The sequence below is a fragment of the Monodelphis domestica genome, chromosome 4 (genome assembly GCF_027887165.1).
Source record: "Monodelphis domestica isolate mMonDom1 chromosome 4, mMonDom1.pri, whole genome shotgun sequence".
In the NCBI taxonomy this organism is placed as follows: domain Eukaryota; kingdom Metazoa; phylum Chordata; class Mammalia; order Didelphimorphia; family Didelphidae; genus Monodelphis; species Monodelphis domestica.
Window position 1 is genome coordinate 23027329 of NC_077230.1, and position 22173 is coordinate 23049501.

General features: G+C 44.4%; 1 protein-coding gene across 14 annotated transcripts in view; it reads left to right on the forward strand.

Annotated features, from left to right (window-relative positions):
* BCOR (BCL6 corepressor) overlaps positions 1–22173 on the forward strand; it is a 158709-nt gene that overhangs the window by 102911 nt on the left and 33625 nt on the right. For 11 of the 14 annotated variants that reach the window (XM_056826180.1, XM_056826186.1, XM_056826181.1 and 8 more), the window contains exons 2-3: positions 19501–19626; positions 21139–21217. The exons of 1 other annotated variant lie outside the window; for it this stretch is intronic. In XM_056826180.1, coding sequence (XP_056682158.1) covers positions 19541–19626; positions 21139–21217 — 165 coding nt within the window. In that variant the 5' untranslated portion in view covers positions 19501–19540. Of the gene's footprint in view, positions 1–10427; positions 11326–12627; positions 13752–19500; positions 19627–21138; positions 21218–22173 lie in introns of those variants that run through there. 2 more of the 14 variants (XM_056826182.1, XM_056826183.1) reach the window with 2 other exon arrangements.

A 22173-nucleotide genomic window follows, 5' to 3' on the forward strand; every position in this document is an offset into this window, starting at 1 on the left:
AAATGATACCAGGCACTTGTCTTCTGCTATCTTAAGTATCTTGGTATACTTAAGGTATCTACGAGCATTTTCTGGAAGTTCTCAGGGAGACTAGCTCTGACTTTGTTCATCTTCATTTGTTTTGGGGGGCAGGGCCCAAAGGAGGGCTTAAGGGCTTTTGAATCACATTTGGCTTTGAGTTTCATTTACCGGGGTGATAACCAGGCTAAGAAAACAATACTATGGGTGGGTTACCAGGTAGAGCCATTGGAAGATAAAAAGGTTTAAGAAACTGAGGGTGGGAGGAACTAGAGAGTCCAGATCTTGAAGTGATGGAAGGTTCACACACAAAATCTGACTTAATGTGGAATTTCCCTGGAGCGTGGATTGTCAATATTCCTGTCTGTCGGAGCTTGTACTTGGGATACCCCAGCCATTATTGGGAATACAATACTCATGTGGAGCCCGAAAAGGGCCAGGCATAGTAAGGCAACAGAAGCAAGCAGTGGGCTGAGTTTTACAGGTAATAGCCAATAAGCTTTTATTAAGAGCTTCCTATTTTCCAGGCTGTAATGAAGAAGACAGTGCATAAAGAGAAGCCTCAAAGTTGGTAGAGGGGGTTAGGAAGGCTACATTACATGGCTCTGGATTGTCATAAAGCCTTGTAGTTGGGGTGGGAAATGATCTAGGAAGAATTCCCTGGGTACTTTCTTAAATGGTGGTGGATTAGGGAGAATCTTCTTATCAGAGATCCTTATACCAGAAACACAGATTGGCTTTATTTAATTACTGAATAATAATAATAATAATATTTAGATAGCCTCTACTATGTGCTAGGCAATGTGTTAAGCACTTTTATGAGGTGGATGGTGTTATTATTCCCATCTTACAATCGATGAAACTGAGGTAAACAGTTAAGTGACTTGCCCAAGGTCACACAACTAGTATTACAATAATACCTACTACAGTTCAATAATTTTAATAGTTAATAAATATTGAGTTCTGGATGTGTACTTGAGGCTGGATTCAAACTCAGGCCTTTCTGACTTCAAACCAAGGGTTGAACCTATTGAACCCCACGTAATTGCCTAAACCTCATATCTCTCTTTTTCCCTTCTTCCTCCTACCAGAATGAGAATTTCCTCCCTGATGAATTTGAGGTTTTGGAGGCTTTGTTTGGAAAAGGCAGCTAGCTGATGAAAACATAGTCCATTCTGCTTCATGGAGAATCCCCTAAGTGCTTGCTGAGGTTTATGTTAACAATTTGCTCCTGTTCAAAACTTTGACTCCAAGTGCATTTAGAGGACACCAATGAGAAATCGTCCCATTTTCAGTATCTCCTTTAGGTACCCAGAACAGTTTTTCTGGCTGCCTTTCAAACTAGTAAAAAGTGGTGGAAAGTGTATATATGTATATTGTATATATGGCAGCGGGCACTTGGGCGATCAGGAAGCACCTCATAGTGACCCAAAGAGAACTTCTATCTTTTGGACCAAAAAACCCATCCCATAGCTTTCTGTTGGACTCTGGGCCTTGGCTGTGTTATGGTGGATAGGATGGGTAACCCAGACGGTTGGCTTTGGGTTTGTGAGAAAAGCTGGCCTTTGGAGCCAAGGTCGTACTTCTGAGACTTGGACCGCTGGCTATTTCTTTAGACTTTTTCCTAGGTCTTACCTCCCTTTTATAGGCTATAGAGTACACTCGGGCCCTCCATTGGGTCTGGGAAAGGCTCCTAGGTTGAGATTGAGAGCTAGAAGACATCCAGCCCCACTCCATTCAAGTATCCTTATTGTACAGATGAGGAATTGAGGTTTAGAGAGGACAGTTGTGCGCCCAAGGGCACACGGGTAGCAGAACTAGTGATTGAACCCAGGCTTTGTGACTCCAGCCACCCTTTTCATCCAGCATTGACTGGAGGGAAAATAAAAGCCTTGGGGCCGGGTGACATTTTATGGCTAGTCCTGGGCCCCCATACCTCAGACTGCTCCTTTTTCGGCTTGTTTTCCTCCTTCCCTACATGGATATCCGCTTAAATAGAGCAAACATTTCTTCAGAAAAGCAAGCTACCAATTGCTCTTTAAACTACTCCTCTCTAAATCGGAGAGAAAAGAGATCCGCTTTAAAAGGGGGAAGGGTTCATGTTCAAAGATGGGAACAGACAGAACTTTTGCATCTGGAGTTTAGAAGAGGACTTGGGGAGCTTTTCTTGCTGGTAATACTCTGAAGCCCTTGATGGAGTTGGAGTAGTTGAAGCCGAGGTCCCTTTACAGAGCCTCCCCCAGATTACTCAATTCTAGCTAGGCCGACCTTCTCTTAGAGCCGCCCGAAGGTCTAGGACTTGAACCTTTGGGCTAGCAGCTCTGGCACTGTCTCCCTGGCCAGAGTTAGGATGTTTCGCCGAGACCTTTTTTGGCGGTCCTCGACCTCAGCCAGCCTAATGAATTCACTCTTAGTCACGGTGCAGGCAGATTGGAGGCCACCGACTCCTCGGGAACCCTTTCCTAGAGTCCACTCTTTATTCTTCTATTCCAGGATTGGGGTGGCCGAGGGAAGGCTGAAAGGGGAGGGAGACCCCACTGGCTAAGGCGAGAGTCAAGGAAGGGAGGAGTGCCAAGGCTGAAATGGGGAGGGCATTTTTCTCTTCAAAGGAAAAAGAGAGAATCCACCCCAGGACAGTTTTGCCATTTTTGAAATCGGAGAATTCAATAATTTTCCAATGGATACTTCCTCTGTGCATGGATTCAGTGGAAACCTTACTTTTATTTTTTAGTATTGGTCTTCCCCATTCGAAATTTCCCTTGTGCCTTAATGGGTTTGGTGCTGTGTGATTAGACATGCAAGGAAGTCCGCTTGGAGAAGATCCTGACAGCATGAAATATAATTTGTGATCTGAAAGACAGTTTCCAGTATAATCTCATTATGCACCACAGACTCCCGGTGTTATTTTGTAGAAGGCGGACAATGATCAATTTACATTGACCCGGGGCTGGGCGAGCTTTTAGATGGTAATTGCCATATTGATTTGCATGCAAAAAGGAGACCTGCTAAAATTAAAGACCGGAAGCTAAATTAAACTAAATTTATTGTCTAGGTGAAAACCGGAGGATTGGGGGAGGGAGGGGCAGCCGGGGAGAAAGGAGTGGGGGGGGGGGGGCTTTGCCGTGGGCGGGGCAGATAAAGTTGCTGGAGACTTTCTGGAGATCGATACTCCCCCCCCCCTCCCCAAATGCGGCTAGCTTTTCTTTTTCTTGACTCCTGAAAGGGATATTTCTCCACATTTGAGGGACGGAATGGATGAAAAGGGGCAGTTTCGACGAAGCAAAAGATAGACAGGGTCTTTATTAATTATGTGGTACCCTTAAGAGATGCGGTTCAAGGTTTCCACTGTTTTCCATCACTACCCACCCATTTGTTTTAATCGAAGGAATCACTCATCAGCTGACCAAAAAAAGCTAGGCTCAGAAGAGTTAAATTTTTAAATCTCCCTGTCTTGCCTACCCTCCCCCTTCCCCCAAAGGCTGCAGTCTTTATTAGTCTGATAAGACAATTAAAGGAGAGAATGGGGGAGTCCACCCGAGCTGGAGCTGGAAACTCAGGCGCTGCCAGTGCTGAGTGCATTCACTGGACCGTTAGGAAAGGGGGTGGAGGAGGTGGAGGAGTTCCGCTCTGTGGCACAATAATACTCCGGGCACAGTTGTATTGCCTCAATTCGGCGACGGCGGGGTCGTTTTATCGTTTTAAGGAAGCGTCTTTTTCGAGGTTTAACAAGTAGGAGCAAGAGATGCTGCCCGTTTTCTCACGCCTTTCTAGACATGCGGTGGGGGGCGGGGTGTGCTCTCCGGCTCCAGGTTTGTCTGCCCCTCCTGCTCAAGCGTTGTTTCCTCCCACTGGTCAGGTCATGGCGTTGGCCAGACACTTGGCCTGCGTGTGAGGGGCTGGCGCAGTCTAGAAGAAATACCAATGACTGACCTCCCCTTTCTGGGGGAAGTGGGAAAGGATCGCCGTGCTAGGAGGAGGGCATTGCTTGAAAAAATCTCCAAGCCAATAAACATATCCTTCCGCCTCCTTGCTTCCTCCTCCCACCATCTCTTTTAAAGAAGAACTTGAGTTCTAGACTTCTGGGCTTCAAGAAGGGGAGGAGGGGTACAGTTTGTGTTTTGACTTTAAAGAAAGTCTTCCTGGCCCGCTTCCCAGTGGTCCAGCCCACTAGATGATAGGCCACCCCCACCCAGGCTCGGGAAAACCTGACTTCCCCTCTGTCCCTCCCTTGCCCTTCCTTCCTCTCTTGGTCGGGTGGCTCGAAGTCTCTCAGCTTCCTTATTGGAGGCTCCTTTAGGGACTTCGGGGAAGGAGACGGGAAGGCTCCATTTCGAGGTGGGGGCGGGGGCAAGGGCAAGGGCCGTTTAGACCCTGAAGATCCAGCCTCTTTGGAGGCCCTTCCCTGAGCTCTTGCCCTTGGGTGAGGTCTACCACCTCCTTTGTTCTTTGCGGGGCCCTCTTTGCATTTACACAGCCTCAGGAAACCAACGGCCTGGCCTGGCCGCCGAGGCTCCCCCACCTGGGTGGATGGCTTTTTTCTTCCTTTCAGCTTAAATATTAGCTGTGGCCAGTGTGTATTCTTCGTTTGTGTTGGTGATCTGCATTTGCTTGTTGACCCTGTGTATACTTTGTCTCCACCTGAAAGCCCCCGAGACCTCCGGAAAAAGATCCTGGTCCGAGGGCCCTGTGGCCTGGAGCCACCCGGGCTTCTGGTGAAGTTTGGGAGACCCCATAGGGAAGGGGGTGGGGGGAAGGTAGGGTAGACTCTTAAGGAAGGCCTGAATAAATGGACGAACTTAAACTTGTATGCTCTAGTCAGAGCCTTCGAAGACATTTAGTGCTTGTTGCCTTTAGTGGTAGAGGGGCAGAATGTCCTCTCCATCCATCCCTAACAGACTCTGGGAGGGGGAAGCCCTTTAGTCTTCTCTGGCTCTCGATTCTCAGCATTTGGTACCTTAGAAAATAAAGTGATTGGGGGAGGACACTTTAGTGAAGGCTCCATCCATTAACCCACTCATATTCCCTCTCCTCTTCCTGCTTATTCTAGGGCTTCACTGGCCAAAGAGCTAGGTCACGCTTCCCTTAGGAAATATTGTGGGGAGTACCTGGGGGAGGCCGTAGAATTGTGGCTTTCTTGGTATTGAGGAAAGAATTGACACCCTTTTTTCTATAAAGTATTGGTCATTCCTATGAAACAGTGTATTCTTAATGGCTTCTCCCACTTCCTTAACCTGGCAGCATGCTGGCAGATGTTAATTGATGTTTAGTGCCTCAAGAACCCTGATCCAGAAGGAAATCTAAATAAAAATTAGGGTTTCAAAGGAGGCTGCCTGTTGTACATAGAGGAATGGGAAAATTACCCCCCAGAAGTCGCACCCTCTGCCTCCATTCTGTTTTCCCTTGGTGATGGGAAAAGAAGACTTGTCTTCATTTATCTTTAATTCCAGAAAGTCTAGCATGGTTTATACATAGCAGAAACCCCCAAACCTATAAGTTGCTGAGTAAATAAATGTCAGATTTCTGTAGGTGGCAATTGTTTTCTCTTTTGCCCCCAACTTGCTCTAGGAACTGATAAGTGGGAAAAAGCACTGTGCTTATTTAGGTCGCATGTAGCCTTAACTGAGTGACCCACAGATTTCACCTGTTCACCACAGTTCTTGATAAAGCTCTCAGCTCCTTGATTTTTCTGTCAAGGGCAAGTTCCTGGTGGCTGCCTGGGTTCCTTTTTGTTTTTGTTATGAAAAAGGCATACTTTTACTGTCACTATTTTATGGTTTAGAAATGGCTCCGAAAATATTGAGGTCTTTAGAAAGTTCTCTTTGCTAATTGGGAAACAACAAAATACAGCGAAGATACCAACAAAGTAGATGAAAGAAAATCATCAGAAGAGTTGAGATGACCAGAAGTAGAAGTTCTAGATGACGTTTTGTTTGATAGTCATTAAGTCCTATTGTTGTGAGGTCTCCATTTGAGTTTTCAATTAATTCTACCAGGGATCTCTTCTTGATCTAACTATCCTTATGTTATGAAGGGGAAAATCCCAGCATTAAAAGAAAGACCTGGCTTGTATGGAATGAAGCTATAGAAGTAAGTCAGTATGATCAAATTTCCTACCTAGCTCCCAGGGGAGAAGTCAGCATTTCACTCAAGCTACCCTTGGTGCTTGTCTCTCAAGGGGATGGCAGCTCTGAAACAGGAGACCTCTCCTTTTCTCCTCACCATTTTCCTCTTCTTTTCCTAAAAGCCTTTGTGTGAAACTTCAGTAGGCATGAATTGCTGGTCTCTCTGTCTCTAGAAAGAATTTCTTTGCAGGCTTTTCTTACCATTGTTTTGTTTATTTGTTTTTTAAACCAGGCCAGCAGTTGTTTTTTCCTTCCTCTTCTATAGACAACACATAGGAGTATGCTCCCTATAGTATGTATGGAGGGGAATTGATCTAGGCCTTTAGTAGTTTTTTTTTTTTTTTGCTTTTCTGAAAAGTCAATCAAACAAACAAGAAAAAACCTAAGCCTTTCTTATTAGGTGTCCTTGGACGGATTTGCAGGTTGATTTTGGGGGCCAGGGTGTGGAACCATCAGGGCCATTTTAATATATATTTTTTTCAGCCTTTGAGTGCAGAGTTTGAAGTTATGAAGTCAGAATTCATGTTGCTGTCTTGGTCTACATAAAAGCTATATTTAATTAGATAAACTCCTAGGCATTTAACAGTTCTATACAAATACAAACTTGAAATAACTCTAGACATACGTCATTTAGGAAAGAATAAATGAACTACAGAAATGTCCAAACTATGTAAATCCTAGAGTAGTCTGCTCTCCCATAAACACATTACAAGAGCCAAGGCATTTCCAGTCAAAACATCAGTAGAACCAGCAGCCTCTATCTTTATTATTTTATTAACAGCATTTTACATGGCATTTAACAAGCATGGCCTGCCTGCTTTGCATCATGACAGAATAAAGGCAAGAGAATAAGATGGGGAGGGTAGGAACATTCTCTGTTTCTAGTTTTGAGAACATTTTTTAGATTGGAAGTACCATGATAGCATGCCACTATGGCATCATTGGATTTGTTTCTCCTAGCTACAGGTAAATAGAAGTAGCTAGTTTAGTTTTTAAAATGCCTACCAAAGAAATAAGCCATTATTTTTACAATCCTCCCCCCCCCCTCCCCATACCAGAAAGACATAGGAAGTTATTTAGTAGATGTAATATTGCAGTATCGTTTTTTTGCTTTCTTAGCTGTCAAGTGAAACAGTGCATTCCAAGATACTCTTCCCTAGTAAGTTTATTGGTTTTTCTCTGTGAAGAAGTATTTGCCCAATATCGTTATTCTTTATCTTACTAGAAAGTTTATAATGAAAACTAATGCCTTTCTTAAGTCATAAAATGAGCCTTGTATGATTATTTAATTAAAATCTATTTAAAGACTGATTAGGCATGTAATTTGCACTAATAAGGATGATTATGGAAATGTTAAACTTAACAAAAAAATCATAAAGGCGACGTATTGATCAGTTGGGCGACCAGTAAGTGTCCAGTGAATTAAACAAATTTTGAGATGTGAGTCATAAAGCTGTCTTGAGGGATTGCAGGTCTCCTACCTTTTTAAGTGCTTTTTCACCAAGAAGGGAAAAACCTTAACTTTTAGAATATTTTTGATCTACATCCTACTTTGTTTGGTGAGTTCATGAATTTGTGAGACTCCATATCAAAATCTCTTCATCTGTCTTTAGTAGAACCCTTTCCAGGGGGGAAAATGTAGTTGTAGAGAAGTGATGTACTACAGATAGACAGGAGAGACACGAGGATAGCTCTGTTGCCAGAATAGTCAGCTGTAGTAAACATGGTCCTCTTTATCCTTAGGCAGAGAATTGGGGAGGGGGGGTGCTGGGGGTCCCATGTCCAGAGGGACCAGCCAGCTGCAATAGTTGGTGCTAAGGCACTGAAGGCAGACACAATGCTGCTGTTGTTGGTTTGATCTCTAACTGTGGATTGTTAGTCTGGATTTAACTATGTGGTGAGGGGGGGAATGTGAAGGCTGTTTACAGCTAGTGCAAATAATGTGACAGCTGTTGGAGCTCTAGCAGCCCTGCCCCTCTCCTGCACTTACACAAAGCTCTCACTTTGGGAGCAGAGAAACAACCACAGCTACACTAGTCCCAGCAGCAACAACCGGAGGTAGTTCCAGTTTGTGCCCATGTACTTCAGCACCCTGAACAAAGAAGAGTCTGAAGCTCCAATTGATAGAGTTCCAGATTTGGGATTTGTTTTGTCTGAAGGAGAGGAAGGTGTCTATTTAATGAGTTACAAGTCCCACCTAACTCCAAGCTTAAGGAGCTTAGGTTTTTTAGGTTGTCCCAGGTTTCAACAGCTTCTTGCATCTACCCCATAGATTTCTCTGAAAGTTGCAGGTAGAGGTTTAAGGAAGGTCCTCTTGGGAGCGAATACCTAAGCACAGGAATATGATTTAGGTGTGGGTGTGGATGTTGTCATAGGAGGCTAAGCCCTGTTTTGAATTTCACTCCTGTAATTGTTTACAGAATTGGAAAAGCAAGTGTGTATACTTATGGATACAGAGAATAGTTTTTTGTTTATAGCCCCCCCCCCCCTTGGCCTTCCCTGTCTCTACCCTCTTTCTCTCTTTGATATTAAAGGGTCTCCCCTTCAGTCACTCATAAAAAACTTGTCAAATGCAGGAAATAAAGGTGTAATCCTTAAATCTGCACAGTATACCACCCACTCTGACATGTTAAACGACTGCACACTGCCACAAACCTTCCACTAAATTACTAGCATGGGGCCAAAGCACTGTTGAGTAGTCAAAACGAAAAAGCAGTTGGTTCAGAGATATCACTTGAGCCAGAGAACGTTCTGCTGTAGCTTGCGCTCTCTGTTTTGCTGCCTTTTTCATCTCCTCAAGCTAAAATCTGAGTATTATGGATGGAAGAACCGAGATGAGTTTGGCAGTTCAACCTATTATCTTCTAGGCCCTGGGTTTCACTTCAGTCATATCCTGCCCTCTCTAAAATTTTGGCCATTGGACAATTGCCTTGACACAGGATGTATTTAAATCAGCCCGAGTTCTTCCTCAGCTCCTAGAGTTTTAAAAGTGAAGACTTTCAGAATTAGTCAATCCAATGAACAGTTCTATGCAAGGCACTGGGTAGAGTAAGCTAAAATTTTGCATTCTAAGTGATATTTCAGAGTCAATTCTGTAAATTAGCCTAATATAGCCTCTTTATATAAGATTGGTGTCATTTTCTGTAGGAATGTTGCTTGCGAAACCAGTTTCACCTTGGCAAACAGATAAACAAGCCTCAATCTCCAAAACAGGTGATTTTTTTTTCTCCTTTCAAATCTCTTAAAGCAACCTAGCAGTATTTCCAGGATTATTCTAGTGTTTGTGAGAGGGGATGTTTATTGCTTTTTTTTTTTGAAGCAAATGCAAATTAGAGAAAAAATAATTTTCTTTCAAGGATATGCAATGCATTAGTTACTTGTTATCGGACTTAGAAGCAGACCTCATTTGCTAGTCTGCCAACTCGCTCACATCTGCTCTTAGCTATTCAGGGTATTTTAACCTTGGCTGTGTAGTGTCTTAGTCCCCCAATCAAACATGAGTAATTAAGAGCTAAACAGCTACAAAAATTCATTGACCCCCATCTGTATCACAGTTGTTCCACGGCTTTGTTTTGATGCTTAGAGTTCCAGCCTGGGTCTTACTATTCTTGTTGGGGGAGAGGAGGGGAGGCGGAGACAGGTTGGGGGGCAGGACTGAATTCCCTTTTCTGTCTGATTGGAATCCACTCCCATCCCCCTTTCCTGAAGTGGACATCTATGCTTTACTGTTAGCAAAAGGAAGATGCAAGAACTGTGGAAAACTTTCGTTTTTAAAAAGTAGCGTCTATTCATGTTGGTCGCCACTATAGTAAACATAAATGGAACATTCACGATCAGGAATTCTTTCTTGGTGTGGAGGTGGGCGCGTTGGGAGGATCCATTAGTAAAGTTGTCCAGTTTGGCTGCAAGTCGTAAAATTGGGGACCTGGCTTTCCACTTGGCATTTTTCTTTGAAAACAAACCTTAGAGATGATTGGTGGTGTCATGTTGTGGGTGCCTCCCCACCCCCATCCCATTATAAAAGTTGAGTTCACCTGGAGGGTTGGAAACAGGGGGGTCCTTTTTCTGTGGAAAAGAGGCCCCTTCTACTTAAGAGGGGTTCTTCAGTACCCCGTTTGGCTATAGCCACAAACAAAAAGGGACCCCTTGATGGGGGGGCTTATTTTAAAGAGCGCCCCAACTTACTGGTTCCTCTCACTTCGTGCCAGTAGGCCTGTCCAAACTCTAAGCCTATCCCACCAACGGGGGGGGGGGGGGTAGGCCCAGTGAGGTGGCCGGCACTGCAATGACACGACCTTTCTAACCATAGGTGAGCTATTAGAGAGGCAGCGAACCAAGTTTAATGTATCTGCCTGGCTGCATGCCGGCCATTTGCCGAATAACGAGGAAGCTGTTTTCTATTCGGGCTGGTGCTGGGCAGTCCTCATTTGGGACTCTGGGTTTCCGGTGACCGGAGCGAAGTGAGCTCGAGGAGCTCCAGGCGGCTTAGTAACGGGTGGTGTCAGCTCCTCGGATCCACCGCTCTCCTGCGGGGGTGGGGGGACACCCTTAGGCAAAGACATTCCCAGGATCCATGCCTGCCCTCGTCCTCCCCCGGTAGATCGAGACCTGTGGAGTGCCCTCTCCCCGCCTTTGGCCAGCTCTTGGCTCCGCTGGCCTGGCCTCTTGTTTGTGTGAAGAGGTTTCCGTGGCGGGAGTAAAATCCAGAAGAATGGGAAAGAGGTTTGCGGTAGTACGGCCCTCCTGGGCGCCCCGCCCCGCCCCACGTTAGGGGGTGTGGGGGTCAGCCTCCAGCCTGGTGTCTCTTTTCTTCCAACCTCCCCTTGCGGAAGTCACTGCACCTTTTCAACTTCAATTGTAGCCCAGCTCTCTATGGCAACGTGTGTGTTCTCCCCCCCCCCCCCCCCAGGAAGCTTCATGATTGCAGCACGAGCAAAGGGGCTGGCACGCGTGGGAGAGAACTTGCCACTGCGGTGATGGCTTGATACCCTAAGCTTAACTGGCCAGACCAGCGTGGAGGGCGGAAAAGCGAGAGGCTCGAGGGCGCGCCGTGTTTCTTACTTGCCCGGGAGTTTACGGACTGGCCCTGAGGCGGGTCGGACGCTGCAGGAAAAAAAGGGTTAAAACGGGGGCTGGCTTGGGTAGTGGAGGCCCAGGCCTGTCTCTCCTTCATACTTTGCCCCGGGTATGAAACGTTGGCGTTATTACCTGAAATAGGCGTTAGTGCCAAGCTTATTGCCTCTGCCCCTCCAGATCTCGGTCCGTTCTCCATCCCTTCCCAACCCCCAACCGAGCAGCCGCCGCCGCCTGTTGTCCTTGGCAGCAGTCGCGGCGGAAACCTCGTGCGTGCGTGCGCGCGCGCGCGTGTTTGTATGTGTGTGTGTGTGTGTGTGTGTGTGTGTAAAATGGCGGGTCCGGGTTCAGCCCGAGAGACTTGCCGCGGCAAGGCTTAATCTCCGGCCTGGCCTACAGGGTCTTGGGGGAGAAGCAGAAGGGAAATCCGGGGCGGAGGGGGAGGGACGGGGAAGCCCGGGAAAGGGGTGGGGTCAGCGAGTCCTGGCTTGGGCCTGAGGGCTGGAGCTGGTTGCTAGTCTAATCTATTCAGTATCTGGGCACCTCTGTTCGTCAAATAGCTGGGGGGCATGGAGGGGGGAAGATGAGTCAGCTGGGGGGCTGGGGGGAGTAGGGAAGCTCGGTTCCGGAGTTCGCCGTAGCAGAAACATCTCTTTGTTGCTGATTGCGGGGTGGGGGGGCAGTCTTCCTCCCGAAGCATTTCGATTTATTTGGGGTTGGGGACATGTCACGCCAAGTAAGTTCTAAAACGTTGCCTGGCATTGAGACCGTGGCCCCCCATTCTCCACCAGTCGCTGCCTGTTTGCTACAGGTCTGGCTCTGTCCCTGCTCCCTCCCACTCATTCGAATGCTTTGAATCGGTCGGCTCACCTGCTCGTCCCTAAGTGAAGGGAAGGAAGACGTGCTCTGTTCCTCTCTTCCCCCGACCCCCGCCCTACTCACCTTTCTCGCTCTTAAATGTAGTACTAATGCAAAACGGGGGAGGAGGAAGCCAGCACGAGGGAGGGAGAGCGCGCGTACGCGCGAGCGCCGGGAGGGAGCTGGAATAGAGAAATATTTGCCTGGGGGGAGCATATGTTTTGGTGCTGCTGTGTGACTTTCGCCAGTCGGAGGCGTGACTGACAGAGAAAGGCGAACTGCCTCCTCTGGCCCTGCTCTCCAGGCCCCTCCATCCCTTCCCTTTCTCCCCATCCCCCTTTCCTCTCGTAGCGACTGAGCTACGCCTGTCCGTACCTTTCGGGCTTGCTCTCTCCCATCTACCAAGCCCACAAGCTGCTGAGCTAGTGGGCGAGCCAAAGACAGATACAAGCACGCACATCCGGAGGGGGGGAGCTGGGGGGCAGGGGGTACTGGGGCGGGGCCGGCGGCAGCGTCGGAGGCTCCAGCTGCCTCGGAACTGCTAGGCGATGCTGTTGCTGCCGTTGCCGCTGCCGCGTTTTGTTTACCAGCCTGCCGGGTGGAAAGTCCTGGTAGCCTCGCGCAACACGTGACAGTATGGGAGCCTCGGGACGTTGTGGGGAGGGAGGAATGATCTCTCTACATCCTCCACCTTTAAAAGAAGTCCTTAAATAGAATCTTCATCACTTGCTTTTTTTTTTAAACACCCCAAATGTATCGTTGTGTGTGACTCAAGATGTATTTTCGAGATCGAGGAGAGGAGGACCAAGTTCTGGTTGCTCATTGTAGTTAAGCTTTCTGGTTATACGAAATACCAAGGGCTGGGTAAAGGTCACAACTTCTCCGCTAATCCGTGGTCGCCGGGACTCTGCTGCCTTCTGGCTCGCCTTCCTGACTCTTTGTACTTTCCCCTCTCCCTCCCCTCCCCCTGCGTTCGGAGGGGCAGGAAACTAGGGGAAACAGTAACTGGGGGGGTTATTTTGTTACACTTCAGGATGGAGGAGAGTGATAGGCTAATGGGAGCAGGTTCCCTGGCTTAAGGCTTTCCTACAGTTTAGAGAGTTCGATAGTTAAAATAAATCTTCTGGGGCCAGAGCTTGTCCAGGTAGTGGTGCGAACTAACCTGTTGGAGGTTTGAAAAGGGTCCTAGGCCTGCTACACTCAGTCCCTTGGTACTGACACTGCTGCTTAACGGCACCGAGCCTCCTCCTTGGTCTTGATTCCCAACCAATGGTTTTGAGAGCTATCTAATGGGACTGAAGTTATCTGCCTATGAGACATACTCTTTCTGATTGCGGAAAGGGAAAAAAACTTTTTTTCATTTCAGACTTCCCTAACCCCCCTTATCTTTTTGGCTTAATGCCCCTTATAAGGCTTTTTTAACAATTCTAGAAAATGATCACAGTAGGAGCCTTGAACCAAAATGAGAGAAACTGAGAGAGTTGAGAGAATATATAGCATTGTTTAATTTCCAAAAGCCAAGATTATTTGGTTTTTAATTTTTTTTTCTTTGGTGTCACGGGATGTGCAGACCGTAACCCATCCAAAGCCTGCTGTTGTGCTGATGATCAGTCAAGGCCAAGGCAGTGGAAATTGGCTAGGTGCCAGGAAGATGGACTGGAAAAAGAATAGAGACTTAAGGTGGCAAAAGAAACCTAGTTCTTGTAACTTTATTATAATATTCCCACCCCACCCGTACACCTTCCAGTTCTTTCCTTGCCTGCCCCAGGGTCACTATTTGTTTTGAAGCAATCAAGACATCCTCATTCCAGGAAGGCAAGAGGAGTGGTAGATGATGAGCATTGTAAAGGTCTATACTGCTTTATCTCTAAATGGTATCATCTCTACACATTCCAAATTTAAAATATTTTTTGACTAATACCTTCTTAGCTTCAGGGCCCTTCCTACCACCCCACCCCCATTCACATGAATTGGATTTTTCTAGTGAGTTTCCATGCCAAGACAGTATATTGCTAACAGAACTTTTCTGCCAGTCACTTGTCATCAGGCCTCACCAAGTTCTGACCCAAATGGAAAGTCTCCCTGGTTTTCTTTTAGTGTATTGCCAAAACATGGGGAGGGGAGGGAGGGAGAGACAGAGAACTTCGAAGAACAGATGCAGTATTGTGTGTTTGCATTTTGCAAGCCCCTTTCTGAGGGAACTAGATGTTCCAGACTCTGGGTATTCCATTGGCTATGATGTTTTCAGTTTGCTCCTTAGAAACTAGACACCAGCCAACCCCTACAGAACCAACACTACCTCGTCTTTCCTCAAAGTAAAAAAGTAGCTAAAGTCCAAAACAAAGGTTCAATTTTGCTGCCTACAAGTGAAAAGGTAGCAAGTAGAGGACACTTTTTAAAACTGAATCATAACCACACCCATCACCATTTTTTAAAAAATGCCACCAAGAATTCTGTAATTCAGTGGCATAAGACCTTTCGTTTCCTGATTCCCTGGTTTTACTAGTTGACTTTCCATGGCCGTAATGCTTGCCTTTCTCATCTTCACCTCCTGGTTTTCCAGACTTTTCTCAAGTCCCAACTAAAGTTCTACCCTATAAGTGAAACCTTTCCTAATCCCCCTTGACCTTCTGTGTTGATTATTTCTCATTTATGCTGTATGTAAGTTTGTAGTTATTTGCATGTTTTCTTTCCTATTCAGTTGTAAGATCCTTAAAGATAGGAATTTTTTTTTTACCTTTCTTTGTATCCCCATCAGTTGGCACATACTAGGCACTTAATGTTTATCAACTTAGCTGACTGTCATTTTGACAATTATTGTTCAGATCAAGATGCCTATGTGTGTCTTGATAACAAGAAGTTGTGGAGTGGTTCGACCAAGAATTATTAGGGCAAATCAGTTTTTATTTATAACAAAACTTTTATACTTACAAAGGAAATACTATACTTGACAGTAGTGGGGTTGTGGGGATTTGGAGTCAGACCTGGGTTCAAATTGTGCCTGTGATTCTCTTCAACTCTGACCATTGGCCAAGTCCCCTGGCCTCTCTGAGTGAGCCTCAATTCCTTTATCTGTAAAATAGGGGCAAAAACCACCTCACAAAGGTTATGGTAAGGCTCAATTGAGATGCAAAGTACTTTGCAAACTTTAGATTAGTATAATTTGTCAGTTAACAGTAGACTGTCAATATTCCATTTCCTTGCATTGTCTGTTCCCCTTGAGTGTAATGCAGTCCCTTAGCCCTTTGTTTTTTAGCATTTTTCCCCCCTTTCAAAATTCAGCTCTGGTACCACCTTCTACAACAGATTTTCTTAACTTAGGATCTGCAAACAGTGATTAGTTTCTTTTCTAATCATATATTTCATTTTATATATTTATTTTGAGAAGGGGTTCCTAGGTGGGTTCATGACACAAATTTTTGCTTAAGACCTCTGTTCACAAAACTTTTGACGAATGACCTCCACTCAGAGTTATATTTCTTTTTTGTGTGTTGTCTCCTCAAATAAAATGTAAGCTCCTTGAGGGCAAGCACATTTGTTTCATTTTATCTTGACTCCCCAGCACCTAGCAGTCTTGCACATTGTAGTTGCTTAATAAATTTTTGTTGATATGACATAATTCTTTGCCAGTGTGAATTTCCTAGTTATCTTTGGGCAGTCACAAGAATCAAGCTTATTGAAAGTCATTAGTTAACGGTTTCGGTTGTTGGCATTATCAGCAGGTCTTTGGTTATTGTGCGGTGGAGAATTTGATAGAAGATAGTTGAGTTTTAGCCATGGACATACCCATGCTCTATCTTTGCAAAGGTCAAACTGTCAATAAATCAGTCCAGAGTGCTCACTGTGTGCTAAATGTTGAGCCTAGAAAGACAAAACTGAAAAGTCCCTGTGCTCAAGGAACGAAAATGTTGACACTAATTTGATACATTAAAAGTGAATTCTTGGGTGATTTGGGAAAGTAATGAATTATCAATTAGCCAGCCAGTATCCAGGAAAGACTCATCTAGGTGGCAATTGAGCTAAATTTTCAAGGAAACCAGGGATTGGGAATGGGGGTGGCGGGGGCAGATGTACACTATAGGTAGAAATGTGGAAGTTAGAGCATTTGTGTTCAGAATAATTAAGATTGGCAAAGTACGTGGAGGGAGAATAATGTGCAAAAAGTCTAGAAAGGTAAGAATGGACCAGGTTGGGAAGGGATTAAAATGCCAAGAAGAAGAAAGTCAGTCATGAAATTACCTAGATAGAAGGTGGCAAGGGGAAAGTATGTCTTGGTTGCCCCTGTAGCCACACATAAATAGGAAAAGCAGACGGGGTAGTAGCAGTGAGTTGTGAGAGAGGGGGGGAAAATACACATGGGGGGGGGATAAATGATTTCAGGATTTGGAAGACAGCAGTGTTACTTAGTAATGGTCAAGTGGCCTATTCTAAGTATCTCTGTACACTTAGAAGAGGGCAGTTTGTTTAAAAGCAAGAATTCTGCCTTCTCCCTTAACCTGGGAAGAAAGGAGAGCCTGAAGAGTTAAGTCTGTTGCTTGTTCAAATGAAATTACGGCTGGCAGTGGCGCCGCTGTTTGTTCAACAGACCTCCACTTTTAAACAGTTCACAAAAAGTTCATTGGGGCCGGGAAAGATTATAAATATATGTGCTATTGTGTCCCACAGTACCATACAACAGCAGAAACCCCCTCCTCAACAGACCTAGGACTTTACTGAGAGTCCCCCATATATTAAGGGAAAACCACTATGCCCCTCTCCCAGAGATAGAAGAGACCATTCTTAAACCAAGTGTCAACAATCAGTAAAGTAATAATGTGCAGCCTGTAGGAAGAGATCAGGAGTAGCCAGTAAGTGGGATGATCTTTAAAGGCCTAGCAGCCTGGTTAAAAAGGCACATTTAAATACATTTCCAGTCAGGTGCTGCTTATGCTGAAGCAGGAACCAGTGTTTCCACAAAGGAGTTGGGGTGGGGTAGGTGGATCAGGGATTTGAAGATGAGTAAATTGAGCCTTGGGATTCCCTGGGAAAGGGTTAGAGGGGAATGCTGTCCAGGTGAGGTATGTTGTCCTAATGAAGTGGAGAAGTCAAGGCACTTGTGGGGTAATTTTTGATCAATATGGGACAACTGGAATGGATAATTTCAATAGCCCATCTCCATTTAGATCCCTTTTTATGAGATTTTTTAGTCTAAATTATTTCTTTTCTCCATTGGATCCTTGCCCTTACACATATTTATTGTAGGGAAGGTTGAAATTTCTTTGTGTGTGAACCATTTGCTTTTAGAGTGTTTGGGTTTTCTCTTCCCATTATTATTAAATTATTATTATTTGCTATTCTAGCTTGAAACCCAATTCAGCAAGTAGCCCTCAACACAGTTTCAACATTTCAATGTCATAGACATCAGGGGAATGACATTCTTTAATTCAAGCATAGTGCAGCCCTAATGTTAATGATATCCTAGTAAGAAAGCAAAGATGATTAGCATGATTCTTTTGACAGGAACCACCTGAAATCCTCCGTTTTTTAAAAAGGCAGGAGGATTTGGGACAGTTTGCTCTAGAACCATCACTCCAACCACCAAAGCTTAGTTGATTTCATATATAGGAGAATATAGCCAGATAACTAAGTCTTATGGAAACCCCTAAATCCATCTTCTCAGGCTAGCCAGCACCACATTGAGCAGCCTGTGCATCAGGAAACCAGTAAATCTGTCTAAAGAAAGTGTTTTCCTGGTGAAATAACTTTTGAATAACACTCATCTCTACAGATTTCTACTCGCTCTGTAGGTGGATTTTTTTCTGTTCCAGTGTCATTTTTGATTGATACTCTATTCTGGGAGTGGAAGTAGAAGTAATCTACTATTAATATATATTGTTCTAGGTGTTGGGTGGGAAGACTCAATGAAAGACCTAAGAAAAATAAAATCAAAGGGATTTCCTTGCTTTGGGATCCATCCTCCCCTTTCCCCCCTCCCCAGCATGCCTGCGCCCGCGCAAACACACACACACACACACACACACACACACACATTCATTCCACTCTAGTGAAACGTTCTGGGAACGTGTGGTGCCTCCAATCGACCTCATGCAATCTGGTTCCCTGCTCTGTTCAGTACAAATGTAAAAGCAATCATTTGCATATTTTTCAGGCTAACAAAGGAAGTGTGTCTACTTGCGAAGCATTTGGGCTTTTCTGAAACTGTGTGGGTGTGTGTGTGAGGGAGAGAAGAAAGAAAAGTTCCCCCAGTGGTCACATAGAGATTATTTCACTGGGGTAATACATTGGGGGTGGGGGGTGGAAAGGAAGGAAGAGCCCAGGGATGTCCTGAGCATTAAAGGATTCCTATTTATTAACCCAGCATTTAGCAGCAGGATTCAGGCAGAAATTCAGTCAAAAGAAACAACTCAACCTCCAAAGAGCAATTAAAATCCTGCACTGGGATAAATCATGTGCTGTGATAATCCTGTTAATAAAATGCAGCTTGTCCTGACACTTCACTCATGCAGCAAACTAGAATTTAATGCAGGTGGGAGATGGCAAGAGGAAATAAAAGGTGAAGAGGCTTTCCTGTCTTCCCTTTATCCCTTCTCTTTTCCCTTAGTCTAGGGACTTTTCTATTTAGCAGAAGGTCTAGTACTTCTCCTTTTGCCAGCAGCTCAGTTGGGTCAGGACTTATGCTGCTAGCTAATGATTTCTTTCCCCAAGTAAGCAGGTGTCATTGAATTAGCTCTCACCCTCCGATCACTGGGGTTGAAATAGCCCCAGGTTTGGTGCTTAATCTGATCTTGAGTTAGGGTAGAGGTTTCGGCACCGTCAAATTCGATGTTTGTGTTTATTAGCCCCATTGCAGAAAAGCACACGGTGCCCAAGGCCTTATTCTAGTTTTCCTTACTTTCCTAGCCCCCCCTCCCCCCAGCTCAAAATGTATATAAGCTCAACAACACCACAAACTAAGATGATTGGAGTGTGTCCCTCCGCGTGTTCCTGTGGACTGGTCTATTGTTGATGTTAAACTTTTCATTGTAGCTTAAAGGGGAGGAGGAAAAGTGTGTTTTGGAATCTTGTGCTTGCCTTCCCCTATCCGCTGGGTCCCTAGAAGATTGAGTAGTCCGAGTTGATCAGTCTTGTCGTTTTCCTAACTCACATGAAATGAACTAGAGAAACTTTATTTTTGGATAGACCTAGAATGAGCTTTAATTTTATTGCTGTTACTGGAAAAACGCCATGTTCTTTGACCTAGAAATGCCCTCCATTTCCCCCCTTTTCTGCTGGGTATCTGCCGCCTCTTTCAAGGCAGCATATTACCCTCACCAATTTGGCATTCATTATTAATTACTTGGAGGGAGGCTTGCCATGTTGTCCTGCTTTCTACTTCCCTCTATGAATTTCATCTCAACTTTGTGGTGGTTTTTTTATATTATTTTCATAGCCTAAAACCGTGAAGAAAAGCTGCGATTTAAGAAGACGTCATGCTTTCTGCAACCCCCCTGTATGGCAATGTTCATAGCTGGATGAACAATGAAAGGGTCCGAATGTGTGGAATTAATGAAGAGAGGTAAATGTTCTAGTTTAGGTCTAGAGACACCCTTTCCTAACCTTTTCCCCCAAAGAGGGAGGATTTGAGGCCCACCTCCCCACCCCCACCCCATACTGTACTCCTTTGGGTCCTGCCTGGAGGGAGGTACAAAGGGACTCTGTGGCCACCACCTTACAGCAGCCATAGCTTTCCCAAAAAGGGTGGGGAATAAAGATCTGCCTGTCTAGCCAGCAGCCCTTGATTTACAGTTTTAACAGGCAACCTGGCTCAGTGAAGCATTGACGCCCTTTAAAAGATTAGCCCCTAAAGCGGCCTTTCAATGCACTTTCATACTTAATTTATTATTTCATATTTATGAAGGAGAATTAATCCCAGTCTATATGCTGCTTTAACTCTAAATGTCAGGAGTGTGGGCCCAGGTGGGTTGGCGTTGGATATGGGTTTAAAACAAATAGTTTGCTCAGTAATAAACGGAGAAACAGCCGCCCTTTTCTTCATTTAAGTCTCAGGTTCCTTATTGCCCTCCTAGTGGCTTGCCCTTCCTCTGAACACATTTTCTCCTGATTTCCATCCTTCAACAATTCAGTTAGGCTTCCTAATCAGTGATTTTGGAGCAGTGGGGTAAAGGCAGCTAAGCATTAGATGATTGAAGCTGCTCTTCTGGGTAATGACGAAACTTTCCTTCTGCTGCATGTCAGCAGTTTTATCCCTGGGATTTGGAAGTTGGCACCAAGGTATATTCTTTTATCAATGCTTTCTGTGATAACAAGTCTCAGTGCTACTGCATCGGCATGGCACAGATGTGCAGTTCCTTTTTAGCATGGAACAGCTGACATTTATATATTAGTATCTGTGTCTCCCTACACACGATATTCTCTCTCAATCATTTCTTTATAGATAATCAAATGTAGCTTTATTATCAATGTGGAAACCAATTTTCATAGTCCATGGCAAAGATCTTGACTTTGGGGAAAGTTCTGAGGGTGATTGTGACTTTATTGAGAGCTTGCTCTGTGGACCAATCAATTCTTGATAATTCAGGGGGGTTATTAATCCAATTTGAATTTTATCTAGACTGCTGAGCTTCTTTCCATCTCTTTAGGACCATTTTACTTCTGATAATCCCATTTCCTAGTGGAATGTCTAAGGGCAAGATGAGAAAGTTTACATCAGTCTGAATAGCAGCATTTAGCTTGGTGTAGGGGAAAAGAGGTTAGAATAGTTCATGACTTTTTTTTTTTTAATGAAAAGTCCTATCCATGAATTTAATATGAATTGATGTTACCTAGAGACCTCTCTTTAACCATAAATTAAGGAGACTGGACCCTGCCTTTCAAGTAAATTTAACTTTTAAAAATCACCATCATTTGGGGGAAATGGAAGTAGTGATTATATTTTAGTTTAGAGTGAAGTATTATTAGGTCAAGTTTTTTTAATGGAGTTATTAGGAAGTAGTTTATCCTGGGAAATTTGAGAATGTTTTCCTGAGTGAGGAATGTTTCATGCAGCTGGTATAATCCTTTGTAATAGGAAAATTCCAGTAAGTGATGGTGAAGCTCCGAAAGCCAGACTGGAACTGAGGGAAGAAAACCCCTTAAACCACAGCGTGGTAAGAGATGAATGGTGTCATACTGACAATTTCTGATTCAGTGGTCGATCTTCTATTGTTTTACAATGAATTTTTAAAAAATATTTTATCAATGGGAAACAGTTTCTTTTTTTTAAAAAACCTACCTCCATCCCCAGTTGTTTCTGCTGAGAAATCTGTATGGTGAGGGATGAGGTAAAAGTTTGTTGAGTATACTAAGCTCCTAGGCTGTCTTTTCATCCTTTCATTCTCTGGAGAAGTATACATGTTCTCAGGTCCCTTTTGGCTGGTGGTAGACCACCAGCATTTACTCTGATAATAAGCAGTGGCACATTAGCAGTTCCAGCTGGACAAATTTCCCGTCGTCTTCAAATCGACACTTAAGGTTTGGTTTATAGGGTTTAACTTTACAGTGAAATGTGAAGCGTTTGGCCATCCCTTTGGACAGTAGAGTCAGCATCAGTAGAAAATGATGTTGGACTCATGCCCTCATACTACAGAATTGAGACATTTAAGACCCCCCGTTTCTAGTTTTCCTTAAAGAATACTCTCTTTTTAGGGATAATAACTCCCTTTTTTGTTTCCAAGAAAGGAAGACATGGTGAGACTTACTGCTTTTCTCAGGGTCCTCAGACCCCTTCAGGATTGCTCTGACGATAGCGGAACTGTTGTCGTCTCAGTTGTAGTAAAGAGTTTCTGCTGAATGGAGGGAATGTCTTTTCTTTTCTTTTCTTTTCTTTTTTTTTTGCTTGGGTAACTTTTTTTTTGAATGGAGGGAATTTCAAGATAATTTATTATTAAATTAATGTAAGATAGATCAGACCCTAAGTATATAAAGAGTGCATGTTTCAAACTAGCTGAACAGAGGTGAGTTTCAACAAAGCATTCTAAGAGAGGCCCATAGGCAGGAGGAAAATCAATCTTGGAGTCCTCCTGCTTGATATTAGTTACCCTTATGTTTAACTATTGTAATGATC